A 13637-nucleotide genomic window follows, 5' to 3' on the forward strand; every position below is an offset into this window, starting at 1 on the left:
CTGCACCTTCCCTCCTTCATTCTGAAATGAGGTTCTGGGACAAAAGTGTCATCTTATTAAGCAGCACATAATGCTCACTCTGGTACATATGGCAGTGTGTTTGTCATGCTCTATTTCACAGTATTAAAATTAACTCATCTCTGAACAGGAGAAAACTTCATATGAAAGAATAAAACACTGCAAGCTCCAGTGCTGCCAGAAGAGGGTTGTTTTTTTTTTTTAATATATCTCTAAATAGTCCAAGATTGTATGAGTAGCAATGGAAAGCAATGGACTTCTGCATGCTTCAGAAATCAAAGTCTAARGATCCAAGCAAAAAAGACATTTTAAAAACACAGGCATAGAGGCAGCAGTTTTTTTGCAGAACCTGTCACCAATCTCTGTGGAGTAGACTGTAGATTTCAATTGAATCAGGGTTTCTCTATCTGCATATTGAAATGTGCGTGTAAGGAAAGGGGGAAAGAAAAGGATCCCTGATACCGACCGTGCATGGAAAGCACATTTCAAGTATGAACAAACTCCGTAAGGAATGTGTGAACAGTTTCCTTAAAACAGCAGCACCCAAAACGCCAGATCTTTGAACGTGAAGCGTYGCCCATAAGATCCCTTACACAGAAAACAGCTTTCCTACAGCTTATGCTCTTCTGCCACGGAGCTTTATCCCATTCCTGCCCTTCCATCTCTGCCCTTCCCACCCCTACGCAGAGTCCAGCCCAGGGCGCTCGCTGCGGGACCCCGAGGCAGGTCCGGAGGCGGCCCAGGCTGATGGGGCTCCCTCAGGCCGGACCCCGGGGGCTCGGGCTGCACCAGCGCTGGGCACCGCTGGGCACCGCTGCAGCCCGAGCCCCCGGGGGCCAGAGTGCCACCTACAGAGTGCCACCCCAGGGGCCAGAGTGCCACCTGCAGCCGCGTGCCACAGCGCCGCRGGGAACGGCTCCCTCTTCCCCTCCTGCCCTTACCAACGCTTCCCTGAGAAATCCGTGGCATTAAAGCCTGGAGAATAAAYGTAATCATAGTGGAGGATGCAATATTAGCTGCCCAAGGAGGCCGTTTCTCATCCCAGAGGCACAGCGTGGGGATTGAAGCCCCTTCCCCGCTCTCCCCCAGGCAGAGCATATGCACACAGCCCACCGGGTTCTGCTGCGGTGGCCCAAAGCCAGCTTATTAAACAGGCTGCTTGAAACTTTAGGAACACRTCCTCTCATCTAACACCGTGTGGAAAAGACGCTGGAGCAGCTCTGTCCTTCAGGTGCGGGAGCGAAGCAGCGAGGGCGCTGGCAGCGGCCTCCTCGCCCCAGTGCATCCGCCGGGGCCGGCCGAGGAGCCGCTTCCCACGCAGCTTCTGGGGCAGCAGGCGCTCGGGGAGGGGCTCGCGGCAGCCCCGAAACGGAGCTTTGGGCCAGAAGGGGTTACGGCTTCCTGCCGCCAGCCCAGACAAGGGGCCTGGAGCAGATGGCAGCCTCGTCCCCTTCTGCTTCTGGCACTGCGACAACCGGTGCTCCTGCTCAGGCAGCCCAAGCGCTGGTGCTGCCCAGCTCAGCGGCTCTCGACAGGTTCCCGCCTTCCTCACGAGCCGTAACTGCATCCCGTGGCTGGATGCAAGCAGGGACATGTCCAAAAATCCCAGCCCAGGCCTTCAGAGTGCCCAGCTCAGCCTGGGCGCCCCAAGCCCTGACATCGCACACTGCCAAGTGTCGCCGCCGCACGGCTCATCCCAGCGTCGCCTTCGCTTTCCCACCCAGGCACGCTCCACCTCAGAAGGCAGCAGGAATCTCCATGCCAGGACTCAGCCGACACCTCCCGCTGCCCTCCAGGCACCCAGGCTGGTTTCCAGCTCACMAGCCCTGCGCTAACGGGAGCATCTAGCAGGTTTCTTCCGTGGCCCTCAAGACCGCACRGATTCTTATTTCCAATCAGCAGGCTGTGCAAACACCAGTCCTGCAAGCTGGAAGGTAACCAGCAAAGCAGATTTACACGCGTGGCACRAGTGAGAAACCCACACTTTAGCAACACGCTGCTGGCTGTGGGAATGTCGGGTAAGGCAGCTAATGATACACATGCAGTGCCACAAAACCCAGCTTCTGTATTCCAGGAGAAGCCACATTTGCCTTTCACTAAGGCCTTACTGAGGAGATGCGGGTTGTTTTTTTCTTTTTTTAAAGCAGGTTGAAGATTAAAAAAAAAAAACCTCTCCGAACAGCATGACTATCATGAGAATGATTTCTAAAGCAGGCAACATGACAGCCCCACACCCACAGGAGCAGGAGCAGCTGCCGCGCTCGAGCTGTCAGCCTCGCACTGCAGGTCTCATCCTGCATCGCTCGAGCGAACGGGAGCGTCGGCATCATCTTCCATGAGCAAGAACGGAATTCAAGGCCAGAACAAGGGAGGACAAACAACCAAACGGCATCACCTGGGCTGGAAAGCGCTTCACAGCCTCACCTTGAAGCAGGAGCTGCAGTGGTAGAGCCCTACCTGAATGAGAGGGCCATGGCCACCACCGTCTCTCAGGGGTCAGGAGCTGCACGGACCCCATCAGCAGGGGATATTAGTGATTAAAACAACCTCCGACCTCACCTGAAGTTCCTATGACACGACTTCTGTGCCTGMCAGATTTTGAAAGCTCGAAATTTCTGCTTGGTTATGTTAAAAGGAGGAAGGAGAAGGAAAAAAAAAAAAAAAGAAAGAAAAAGAAAGAAATCAGAGCAGGTTGTTTCATTTTTAACTGGAACATTTCCACCTGCCCACCTCTTTTCTGCGCATAGCTTTTCCAGATTCAGCAGCAGTCTGTGCCTGGCTTTGGGCACAGGCAACACAGGGAGCTGCCTGGTGTCAGCAAGGAAGTCACAGTCCCTTCGCCACCGCGGCGGGAGCCTCAGGGTGGCTGCAGTGTCAGAGCAGCAGCCGCGGCCTCTAACACTGCTGTTCCTGGGGGACAGAGCCCAGCTCCTCAGGCAGGTCCTGGCACCAGCTCCGGGGAAGCCCTTGTGCTGCCTTTGAGGCAGCTCGGAGCATGTGGGTCTCAGCCCAGTGCAGAAAGCAAGTGGCAGCACCTGGAGCGGGGCAGCTCTGCCCTGCTGGCAAGGACTGCGCAGGAGCCGCGCGCCGGGCGGGAAGGCAGCTATTCCCAACAGCAGGTCAGGAAGGCAGCTATTCCCAACAAAAGAACAACTCAGCCATGCAGAGTTCCCACAGCCCATCTCACACTGCTAATGCAGCAAGAAGGTAGTCTTAGAGGTGAAAAAGAATGAAGAATGAAAATATATGTATGTGTGTATATATATGTGTATATATGTGTATCAATTTCTCCTCTTTGAGYATTGCTGCATGCCCCGAATGCTTTTGTTACCAGCCTGTGGCTCCTACAACTCAAGTGGCCAGCCAGGGACTACAGCTCCCAGCTGCAAGGCTGAGCGCCGCTGGGTTGCTCCGGATCCCATCTGGATCAAGGGCCCATTCCAAACCGAGCCAAGGCATTTTCGGCACTCAGAGCTCTCAGTGCTGCGAGGAGCAGCCCTGCTTGCTGCTGAAACCTGCACAGTCTGTCGAACCAAGCAGCTGCTCCCCAGCTCTCCCACACCTCTCCTCAGCRGAGGAGCTCGAGCTCCACAACAAGCCCACGGCATCTCAGAGGCCAAAGAGCTGCTGCTCTCTCATTCTTTGTCGACCTTCTGCCTTCCTCCGACGCTATGCAAGCTCTGAKGCACTGGTTTATTCATTTTCATATTGTGGCGTGATGCAAAAGGTCACCCTCAGAGTCGGTTATTCACAGCCAGGATGTAGGAGTGCAAAACCAAAAAGCTACTATAATTACCGTCTCCCAACCTCTATATGTTCAGGTTGGCAACATCAGTTGTAGAAAATATTTTCTAGTAGGATGCAATCAACCACAGAAAAATAATAATAAAAAACCCTACAATGTCTGATTTTATTAAATTTCATGCAAGAGCTCCATGGCACAACCACATCCCCTCATTTCCAGAAGGGAGCATGGAATGTCTTTCACAAACAGCAGCCAGGAACATTTGTAGCCCGACTCGCTTGCAGCTTGGATATGACAGCAACGGCCATACTAAAAGGCCTAATTAACTCCCACTGGCTTCAGAAAAGTTCCCAAATTAGAGACAAAATACGTGCATCACTGTATTACCTTAATTTGTAGTCCCCTCCTGCCTTCCTGTCTCAGTCACTCTGGCAACATTACCATCATGACAGCACTCACAGCGGCTCCTCTGTCTAAACAAACACTGGAAAGGTGAATCTCTTCCCCTAAAAAAGATACTGCAGCATAATTAGTAACATGTACTAAATGTTTGTAATCCAGAACCATCCATCACAAAAAATTAAGCTTAAGGAGCATCAGGTCTGCAGGACTCGACGGGGTTCTGCCTTCAGACTGCTGCTCAAAGACCAAGCAGATGCGCAAATAGGGCTGCAATCAGCAATGTCAGATGGTAATTCAGCATCAAGACATGTTTTATATGCACCAGAAATACATTAGCACAAGAAGCACAGAGGATAAGATACGAGTCCCTGCAAGAATATTCCAGTTTATTTCTTGAGCCTGATCTTTACAGCACAGACATATCCAGAACTTCCAGTAACCTCAGACTGGGAGAGGACTTGTGGAAAGGGATCATAGGGGCCTCAGCACTACCCCGACACACACGCACACACAACACACACCTCTAGCTTGGAGCCTGACAACTTATCCTGCTCCAAAGCTAGGAGGATGAAAAAGAAGCCAAAAGGATTAATTCAAAGTGCCAAAAAACCCCGTCGGGGGTATTATACAACTTCTGCAAGATAGAGCCTGCACCCAGAAGCTGTTTAGAAAAGCTGCTTACGACATGAAGACTCAAGCCTGGAGATGAATTTAGGTTAGCTCCACACCACACATGAAACCTGCCTCTGCAGGCTGCTCACATGTTGGCTTACATGCTCTCATGGGACAGAGTCATGCTGCTGAGACCTGAGGAGAAGGAGGAAGAAGAAAGAAAGAATGCAAAAAAGCACTTTTTTCTCCCATTTTTTTTTAAGCAGCTCTGCATTCTCCAGGCAGCACAGCCAGCTTCAGAAAGTGGGGGCTCGTGATACAAACACAGTTGCCCATTTCTGCCCCCCATCCCCTCCACACACCGATTTCATTTCCACATGCAAAACACAGCCGGGAAACAGACAGCTACATGCGCTCAGCTTTAAGAAAAGAGTTTAGCCTTTTCTTAAAGGCCTCTTTATTTTTGAATTCCTTCAAAACATAAGTTAATTTTAACAAATCAGATGCAAACCACCTGCATTTTAAATTAGCATATATTTTACTGTATCAATCACAGCAACCTCATACAGTAAGATACACAAAAATAGAGCATGGTATCACTTAAATTCAACACAGTTTTGTACTACAGTATTCCAAGACATATATACACAGGACTTTTCTTTTGCAAAGCAAGTAGAGTCCCTGCTATGTTCACCGTATAAATTACGTGGCATCACAGTTTTAGTTATTTCCTGTAGTGTGAATAGCCATATGGAAATCGAACTAGTGAACTAGAGGATACACCGCATAGCAGCCAAACAGGCAGGACACTTCAGATGAACAGGAACAGAGTAACCACCAAAATGAAAACCACCCTTGGACCGGATTTTAAAATTTTTCAAATTCTTCATTATATACATAATGTATCTACATTTGTGATATATTTATATATATATATTTATATATTTATAAAAAACATACAAGATTTTGAAAACCTTAAAATCATTCGCCTAAACAATATTTACCCCCACCTTCAGGGTCAGCAAGGTAATACTTGCCTGGAACATTATGTTCAGTTGCAGTCACTTGATTCAGAGTTGTCCCTGATTGCTAAACATGTGTCGTCGCTCACTGTGTTTCTTAGTGCAAACTGCACAGTAACGTATGGTTCTCAGCCCTCTGTAAGACTCAGGTTTCACCTATTTCCATACTGCTTCTGACACCCAATTATGGCTAATTTCTTTTTTTTTTTTTTTAAGATATTTTACAATGTTAGCCTATATAGTTTTCCCCTCTACCTACCTCAATCCCTCCCCCCACACCCCCAAAATAAAAAAAATAAAAATAAAAAAAACCCAAAAAYCCACAATCATTCATGCATGTTTCTGTCACATGGGATCAATGGACATCTAAGTTCAGAAGCCTAGATTGTAACAGTGCTTAAAAGAAAAAGTGATTAATTTTAGTGCAAAGTAGACTACATAGTTTACACTTCAGCTAGATTTCTTTACATACATTTTAAACACATTTAGTTCTGCACATCCAATTAGGTTGCCTGATATTTTGTTCTAACTAGCTAGTCTGAATAGAGCAGCTGGAAGGATTCTTGTGGGTTTCCTTTTAACAGAAAGTGAAAAGAGTCAGGGGTTGTGGGGTGGGACGGGGTCGGACTGTACAAGAGCAGCACAAGGGAGTCCTGGCTCTCAGCTAGGCTTCCTCTGTGCTACAGCAATACAGGGAATATCTAATCATCTAATCCACATCCAAACTGATGGATCTACTTGAGCGAGAGTCACAAATGAGTCCTGATTTTTAACCAGGCTGGTGCTTTACTTGGAYGACGCTACAGCCTTGGCAATGAAGTTAGAAGCAAGCGTAACATTTATACTTACAAGTGCCATAACCAGAAAGAAAAGCGTGCACTGAGAATCAAGATCCTAAAGGTCTCAGACAAGACTCCTGCTGGCTTAGGGGGAGCCTTATCAGTGATGGTGGGGAAGAACTGGAKAGAAAAGAAAATAATCTGAGCCAATAATATCAGTCTGCCACAGTGACTATAATAAGCTATGAAATACAGTACACAGAAAAACAAAAGCCACCTGAACAAATAACCCAGAGAGACTTCATAGTTATAATGATTTTACCACTTTTAAGAACTCAACATATTAAATATTAAATATTTATTAAAAATAAAGTGTTTCCAAATTACCTATTTACAGTACAAAGAACAGTATTCAATACTTGTGCAACAGAAAGTAAATAAAATCAGTACTCATCTGGAAAGACAACACTCGAGGCATAATTTAAGTGACATGAAAACAGGTTCACCCTTTTAAAATACCATACAGTAAAAACCAGTAGGATGATATTGGCAACACTAGAAAATAAAGCACATACTGTTCAGATTCGGATTATATAAGCTTGAGATACACAACTGGGTGACATCGGGAGAAGGAAGAAACAAAGATGAAAAGAAGAGATGCCGTGGTGTTTGCATTTTAGAGATGAAGAAATGCAGACACCCTGCAAAAGTGAGTCCTTGTTGGCAAAAGAAGCCATTCATGTATTTCTTGCAYGTTTTAAAAGTCATACTCTATCAAAAACTGGCAGTAGTTTCATAATCAATAGAAAATGACATCTTTTTTTTTTTTTAGTCTGTGTTTTAAAGACTGGCCTGGTTTTATTTGGGCAAGGAGATGACTACAATGTAATAGAAAGGTGCAATGTCACTTTTCTAAAMTGTAACAGCTGCCAAGTTTTAAAGAAAAATGTGCTCTTCCCCCCGATTCAAATTGAAAAATAATGATCAGCTAGAAGGTACCTAAATTATAGCAGCATGAACTGTAATGCATCAGCAGCATCTGTGAAGCCACAAAACACAAGAACTGGCACCTGGTCACTGAATCATGGTTCCAAATATCTGGGCATGTCATTTGCCTGTGAGGTCAGTGTGTATTTTCTTATCAGTGGAGTCAGAACATGAGTTAYGGTAGCCCTTTCCCTTCCCCTTTGCCTTCCCCTCCAGACCAGACTACTCAGGTCTATCTATAAACCACGTGGGACAACTGGGCCGATTTATAGTTTAGCTGGTTGTTAGGCATGAACCTGTGGAGCTCGCTTTTTCTACAGCACGGATCATAATAGTAAGCGTTGAGGCAAGTGTCACATGAGACTTTTGAGCAGAACGTGCAAGTGTTTGCAGCTCCAGATCGGTTACAAAAGCCGCAGCGTGAGGTGCCCGAAGGTTTGGATTTGGAACTGAACTGAGAAGCTCTCTCTTGGCTCTGAGTCTGTGATGTGTACTGAGATTTCTCCCTCAAAGCGGACGCAGGAGACAAGCCATCATTTGGAAGGGCTTTGATTGAATAGGTGCTCTGCTTCACTGCTGGATATTCCTGCCTGCAGTTAAAGAGATTGTCACACTTTTGGCAAACAGAAGTGCCACAAGGTACGCCACAGTTCTGGCACTTGAGGGAAGCTGTCTCTTTGGCGAGGTGCGTGCGTTTGTGGTAAACAGGGTTGGCATCACTTTTTAACACCCATACATCAGGCTTAATAGCTTCTTGTCTTTTAAAATTCAGCATACCTCTAGAATCGGGATCAGTATATAAATCTAAGTCTTCTTGAGCAGAAAAATAGGAGCTATAAGGGACATTTGTTCTTAACATGCCATTGTGATGAGAGGAAGTCGGCAAGAACTCATCTGAACAACCATGCGGGGAGCTTGACATGGTCAGAAGTGAGGGTGAAGGACGGATAATTTCATCTTTAATGTCATCTTCTGCATCAACTAGAATTGGTTCTTTCCTGAGACTCAGGGAGCTCATCAAAGGTGGTTTCTTACTTTCCCAATAATTATCGTATGTGTCCACTGATTTAGAAGGCTTGCTCACTTTGGGCTTGAAATAATCTTTAGAAGCCCTTTCGCTTGCTGATTTCTGAAGTACCATGCGTGCCATGGAAGTATTTAAGTTTTCTTTACACTCTGCACGTCGCTTCATGGCTTCTGAGCAGCCTCGAACATCTTCGCTGCTATTTTTTCGTTCATTTATGACATCAATCTCCGAATAACCTTTATCCTTCACTTGCAAGTGAATTTCAACAAGCTGCTCACACTCCACTTTGGCCAGAAAGAGTTCAAACGAAATCATTTTCACTTGAATGGCATCAACCTGCTCTTTGAGCTTATACACTGTTCCCAGTTCTTGTACATAACCCATGTAGTTCAGAATCTGCCTTACATCATCTTCAGTCAGATTAGATTTTACATAATAAACAAAGGGTCCTGTATAGGTCTGAGGAGAGGGGAAAAAAATAGAGGAAAACCAGGTTACCAATTCAGTGGTAGACAGATGTTCAGCTAATTCAGCGATGGATACTATATAATCAAACAGAAATAATAACCATAGTGAACACATGCAACTTCGGTGCAAGATGAATTCCATTCCTGCTTCTCTCTGTTCAACAGATGGAAATTCTGCATGAAGCAAATTCAAAGTAAGAGACTTTTCATTCAAACTGAAATCCTGATTAGCATAACGGCCTCCCTGTTGATTTAAATCAGCAAGTCATACCCTGGCATTTGCAGGCAATTCTAGGGAATTCAGCAACCTTAGCATAACTTGCTGACTAAATCTAAAGCTCTAACGAGGTTTACCTAGCTCATGTGTGCTGCAGCTAACATTGCAGACATGTATCAGATAAGAGCTGCTGTGAATACTAAATTGTGAAAGACAGCAGTTGTCTAAGAATAGACATAATTCTCTGGAACACACATTAGCTGTGCATATTATAATGCACTTAGAGAAACATTCTGGGTCGATTTTAACTGGGGCTACTAAGTTATATATCCATTCAGACCAATAAATTGAATCTCCCAATCTGGGCAATTCAACATTAGCAAATATACTGATCACTCCTTTGAAATAACAGCACTGTCTGACTACAGAGCAGTCCTCGAAACACTTTATTTTCAGTTTTGGGTCCTCTTAGAACTTCCTCTCAAGTGCTTTGCATAAGCAAGTATTTAGCCTGAAATAACTCAGAGCAGATTGTAAAATAGTAACTCAAGCAACTAAGACTAGTTTTAAGTTCAGATGTACATGCCAAACCACAAGCAAAGCTTAAGTCCCTTACTTGAAACAACAAAATGCCAATTTCACTGCAAAATTGCAATAATATTTCAGAATATCCGAGTAGACATAGCTACCTTCAGTATTATGTATAATAACAACTTTTACCACTTCAGAATACACAGTTTTGAACAATTGTTTTCTTTAATCTTAAACTAAGTCTTAAACTAGAATTTACAGACAAAGAAAAAAGAAAAGACACACATAGATGCAGCAATTTGTACGAGTTGTTTCCCTTAGCACCTGGCCTAGCTGAGCTATGTTCTCACCACTGCTCAAATTGTGATTACAAGCAGAAATAGTTTGGCCATCGCATCCTTGGGTGGATCAAAGATTAGACCCACGGTGCACAATCAAAGTCGACATCAACAGCAAATCGAGAGATATTCTGAACAGAGCAGCCAGCGTTCCAAAAGCCTGAACTTAAGCAGAATAATGAAGCAGATAAATGCAGAGATCTTGAGAAACACAAGTTTCTCCTTAAGAGAAACAGAGAGCTCTCAAATATTCCTTTCACGTTTAAATTAATTGCTAAGCTGTGAAACGGCATCTTTTCGGGGGGAAAAAAAAAAAAGTGTTTTCCTATACCAGGAATGCTTTTAATCCAGCATAGGTTTCAAAATATTTCTTTCAAGTCACCTGTAGCATTTATTATTGAAATGCTGCAGCAGCTTTAAACAARCACACGAGACCAGTAAAAGACAAAACTGACAGCAGGTCACTAGCTGCCCTCCAGCATCCAAACCAAGCAATATAGGTACAAAAATGTAGGAATCTATGTCAGATCCTGGCATAGGTAAATAACCTAAAAGCACGCTATAGTTAAAGCTTCACGAGCTGAGAACCCCCCAACAAGCGAGAGATATTCTTGACGCTTTTATTTCAGAGCCATTTGCTCAYTGTCGTTATATAACTCGTGGGAACCTCAGCAATGCATCTAATTAAAAGCAAGGACTGACTGTTAGTACTTGTTAATATAAATTAATAGCAGAGAGAGTATAAGGAACAATTTGGAGCGAGTTTACAGGCCACCTGACCATACTCCCTCAGAAATGCATCTCCAAGCAGAAAATAAGGCATAGCAGGAGCACAGTCTGAACAAAACCATTAGGCAAGTTTTATGGTTAGTCTGTGAATGCAGACAGGACTTTGATTTCTACTGTCTGGCTGCTCTCACTACTATAAAATACACCTCACCTTTTGAGCCAATCTAACCTTTCCTACAACTTCTGTTTGAAATCGCATACAGTTAACAAATGTAAATATACATCTACAATAATATATACATTACACTGTCTGAAGAGATAGAAAAAAAAATTTAAGGAAATGCATGAAATACATTTTAAAAAAAATCATATTCTTTCTATTCCACACAAAAATGTCTTACCTTAATATTTTTGAACTCCTTTTTCCAGGGGTAAAGGAAGAGATTAATTCCAACTGTCTCAAGCATGCTGAATGCATTATGGAGAGACTGTAAACTTGAGGATTTCAGAGATCTCAGGGAGTTTTCAGCCATCTCATAGAATTTTATCAACCGGAATCTATAAAAGGGATCAATTTTGGGAAGGCAAAGTAAGGCCGACGCCGCCACTCGCAAATATTCATCATTAATAGGGCGCTGCTTGCTGTCAGGGGCATTCAGTTTGCACTCATGGAACTGTACATACTTCCTAAATAAATCGTCTTTATATTTTGTATCCATTGAAATCAGATTTTGTCTCACACTTCGGCAGCTACCTCGTCTCTTTCATGGCTATTCCGCAGTAGGTTGGTTATCTGGCATTAAGGATCTTCAGCAATGGCAACTCTGCTGGAAGAAAAATTGGAAAAAAAGACAACTCAAGATGGCTGCAAAAATCCCAGGTGTTGACAGCACCTATTTGCCTCACGGGGCTCTATAAAACAGTTCACAGCGCAGCAGCTACAAGCACACACTCTTTAGGGTTCTGAGAAAGCCCAATACTCCACCCAAACTCGGTGTCCTCCTTCCCCTTCCGCACTCTGCTCCTGTCACAGGAAAGGGATTTCGGGCCCGGCTCTGAGAGCCTGGTACAGGAGAACGGGTGGAGACTCAACTCCGGACTGAGGGTGACTTGGCCAAAAGAACCAAGGCAAAGGTATCTCGCAGCACAAGACTGAAAGAGCGGGGATTTTTAGACTGTTCGTTTGTTTGCAGAACCGCTATCTTTAACATGCTACTGACTGCATTTTCATCTCAGGGAATTCTTGTTTCCTATACAGTAAAGAGCTAGTAAGAAAACAAGGTTTCTAATCCCAACACAACCAAGGCAACCAGTAGGTCAACAAACCCTACACAGACTGTTTGAGGAATTGTGATCAGAAAGCAGACCATAGGCCTTTTTCTTTTTTAATTAGCGGCATTTTTACTTAAACRAAAGCACAATTGTAGTCTTGAAGCTTCCCAGCTTGGAACCAACACAGAAAAAAAAAAAACCCCATCAGCTACAGTCAGTCTGAAACAGCCTTTTAGAAAGGCTTCCCACCCAACGTGCRTTTCAACAGCTGTAACGTTACTCGTTATTTTAACAGGAGCCTACAAAGACGTTGAAAATCACTCTAAAGTGCAAGACGAACGAAGGGAGCCATATCACACATGCACGGCACGGGGGAAAAGGGCAGAAACCACCAAAACAACAACCACAAGGGACAGCTCAACAGCAGCCCAAATCCTGCCCCGGGCGCTTCCACAGCCAGGACYGCGCCGGTGTCCGGGCAGGAATGGGAATCCTAAGAAAACCGGTGCTCAAAACGAGCGTCTTAACGGTAGTGTCTGGGAGGCAGCGGGAAGGCGCGGGGGCGGAGCGGGGCTCGGGTCGCAGCGGGGCCGCTGGCTCCGGCCGGAGCCAGCGGCCCCGCTGCGGCCCGAGCCCCCGCTCCGCCCCCGGATGAGCGGAACCAAAGCCCCAACGTCCCTCGCGGCCGCAGCGGAGCCGGGAGGGCCCGGAACGGAGCCGCCCCGCCGCCGCCTCCCGCACTCACCGCGCCCCGGCCCGCCGCGCCGCCGGCAGGAAGCGCCCGCTGACCCGGATGCAGACTGCGACCCGCCTCCGTCACACACACACACACCCACAGCCCGCGCCGGAAGTGAGGCCGCCCGCGCCGGGCCCCGCCCCCGCCGCGCCTCACCGCCTCCTTCCCCCGCGAGCAGCGCCCCGGAAGCGGAAGGAGAGGAGCGAGGAGGAAGCGGCGCCTCCGCCTGCGGCGGGGAGGGGGCGCTGCCTCTGCGGCATGACGTCAGAGGGGGGGGCCGCGCAAAGGGCCCCCCAAGTAGAGGGGGCTGCAGGAGCAAGGGCGGTGGGGGCTCAAGCCACGCACCCTCTTCCCTAGACTGCGCCCCCTCCTCCCTAGACCACGCCCCGTCCTCCCTAGACCGCGCCCCCTCCTCCCTAGACCGCGGCCACTCCTCCCTAGACCGCGCCCCCGCTAGACCACGCCCCCTCCTCCCTAGACCACGCCCCCTCCTCCCTAGACCACGCCCCCTCCTCCCTAGACCGCGGCCACTCCTCCCTAGACCGCGGCCACTCCTCCCTGGACCACGCCCATCTATCACAGACCACGCCCTATTGGCGTTAGACTCCGCCTCTGTTCCGTAAGCCCCGCCCTCTCTCCGTCAGGGCCCCCCACTCTGCCTTAGGCCACGCCCTATGCGCAGGAGGGGCGTGTCCCGCTCCCCGCGGCCGCGAGGGCGGCTCTGCGGCTGCGCGCGCGCCGCCTCGCGGTTGGCT

General features: G+C 47.0%; 1 protein-coding gene across 3 annotated transcripts; it reads right to left on the reverse strand.

Moving 5' to 3' along the window:
- Nucleotides 1-5343: 5343 nt before the first annotated feature.
- Nucleotides 5344-11700, reverse strand: SPATA2 (spermatogenesis associated 2). Of its 3 annotated transcripts, none has more exons than XM_026042118.1 (3): nucleotides 11629-11675; nucleotides 11276-11432; nucleotides 5344-9051 (listed from the first exon to the last, which is right to left on the reverse strand). In XM_026042118.1, exons 1-3 carry the CDS (start codon nucleotides 11640-11642, stop codon nucleotides 7798-7800), a joined length of 1425 nt encoding a protein of 474 aa, XP_025897903.1. In that variant the 5' UTR covers nucleotides 11643-11675; the 3' UTR covers nucleotides 5344-7797. The 3 variants fall into 3 exon arrangements, with proteins under 3 accessions (XP_025897903.1, XP_025897902.1, XP_025897901.1); XM_026042117.1 differs by lacking the exon at nucleotides 11629-11675 and adding an exon at nucleotides 11559-11622; XM_026042116.1 differs by having other exon boundaries at nucleotides 11276-11700.
- Nucleotides 11701-13637: the final 1937 nt, after the last annotated feature.

The sequence above is a fragment of the Nothoprocta perdicaria genome, unplaced genomic scaffold, assembly GCF_003342845.1.
Source record: "Nothoprocta perdicaria isolate Ctin4 unplaced genomic scaffold, notPer1 scaffold_3, whole genome shotgun sequence".
In the NCBI taxonomy this organism is placed as follows: Eukaryota; Metazoa; Chordata; class Aves; order Tinamiformes; family Tinamidae; genus Nothoprocta; species Nothoprocta perdicaria.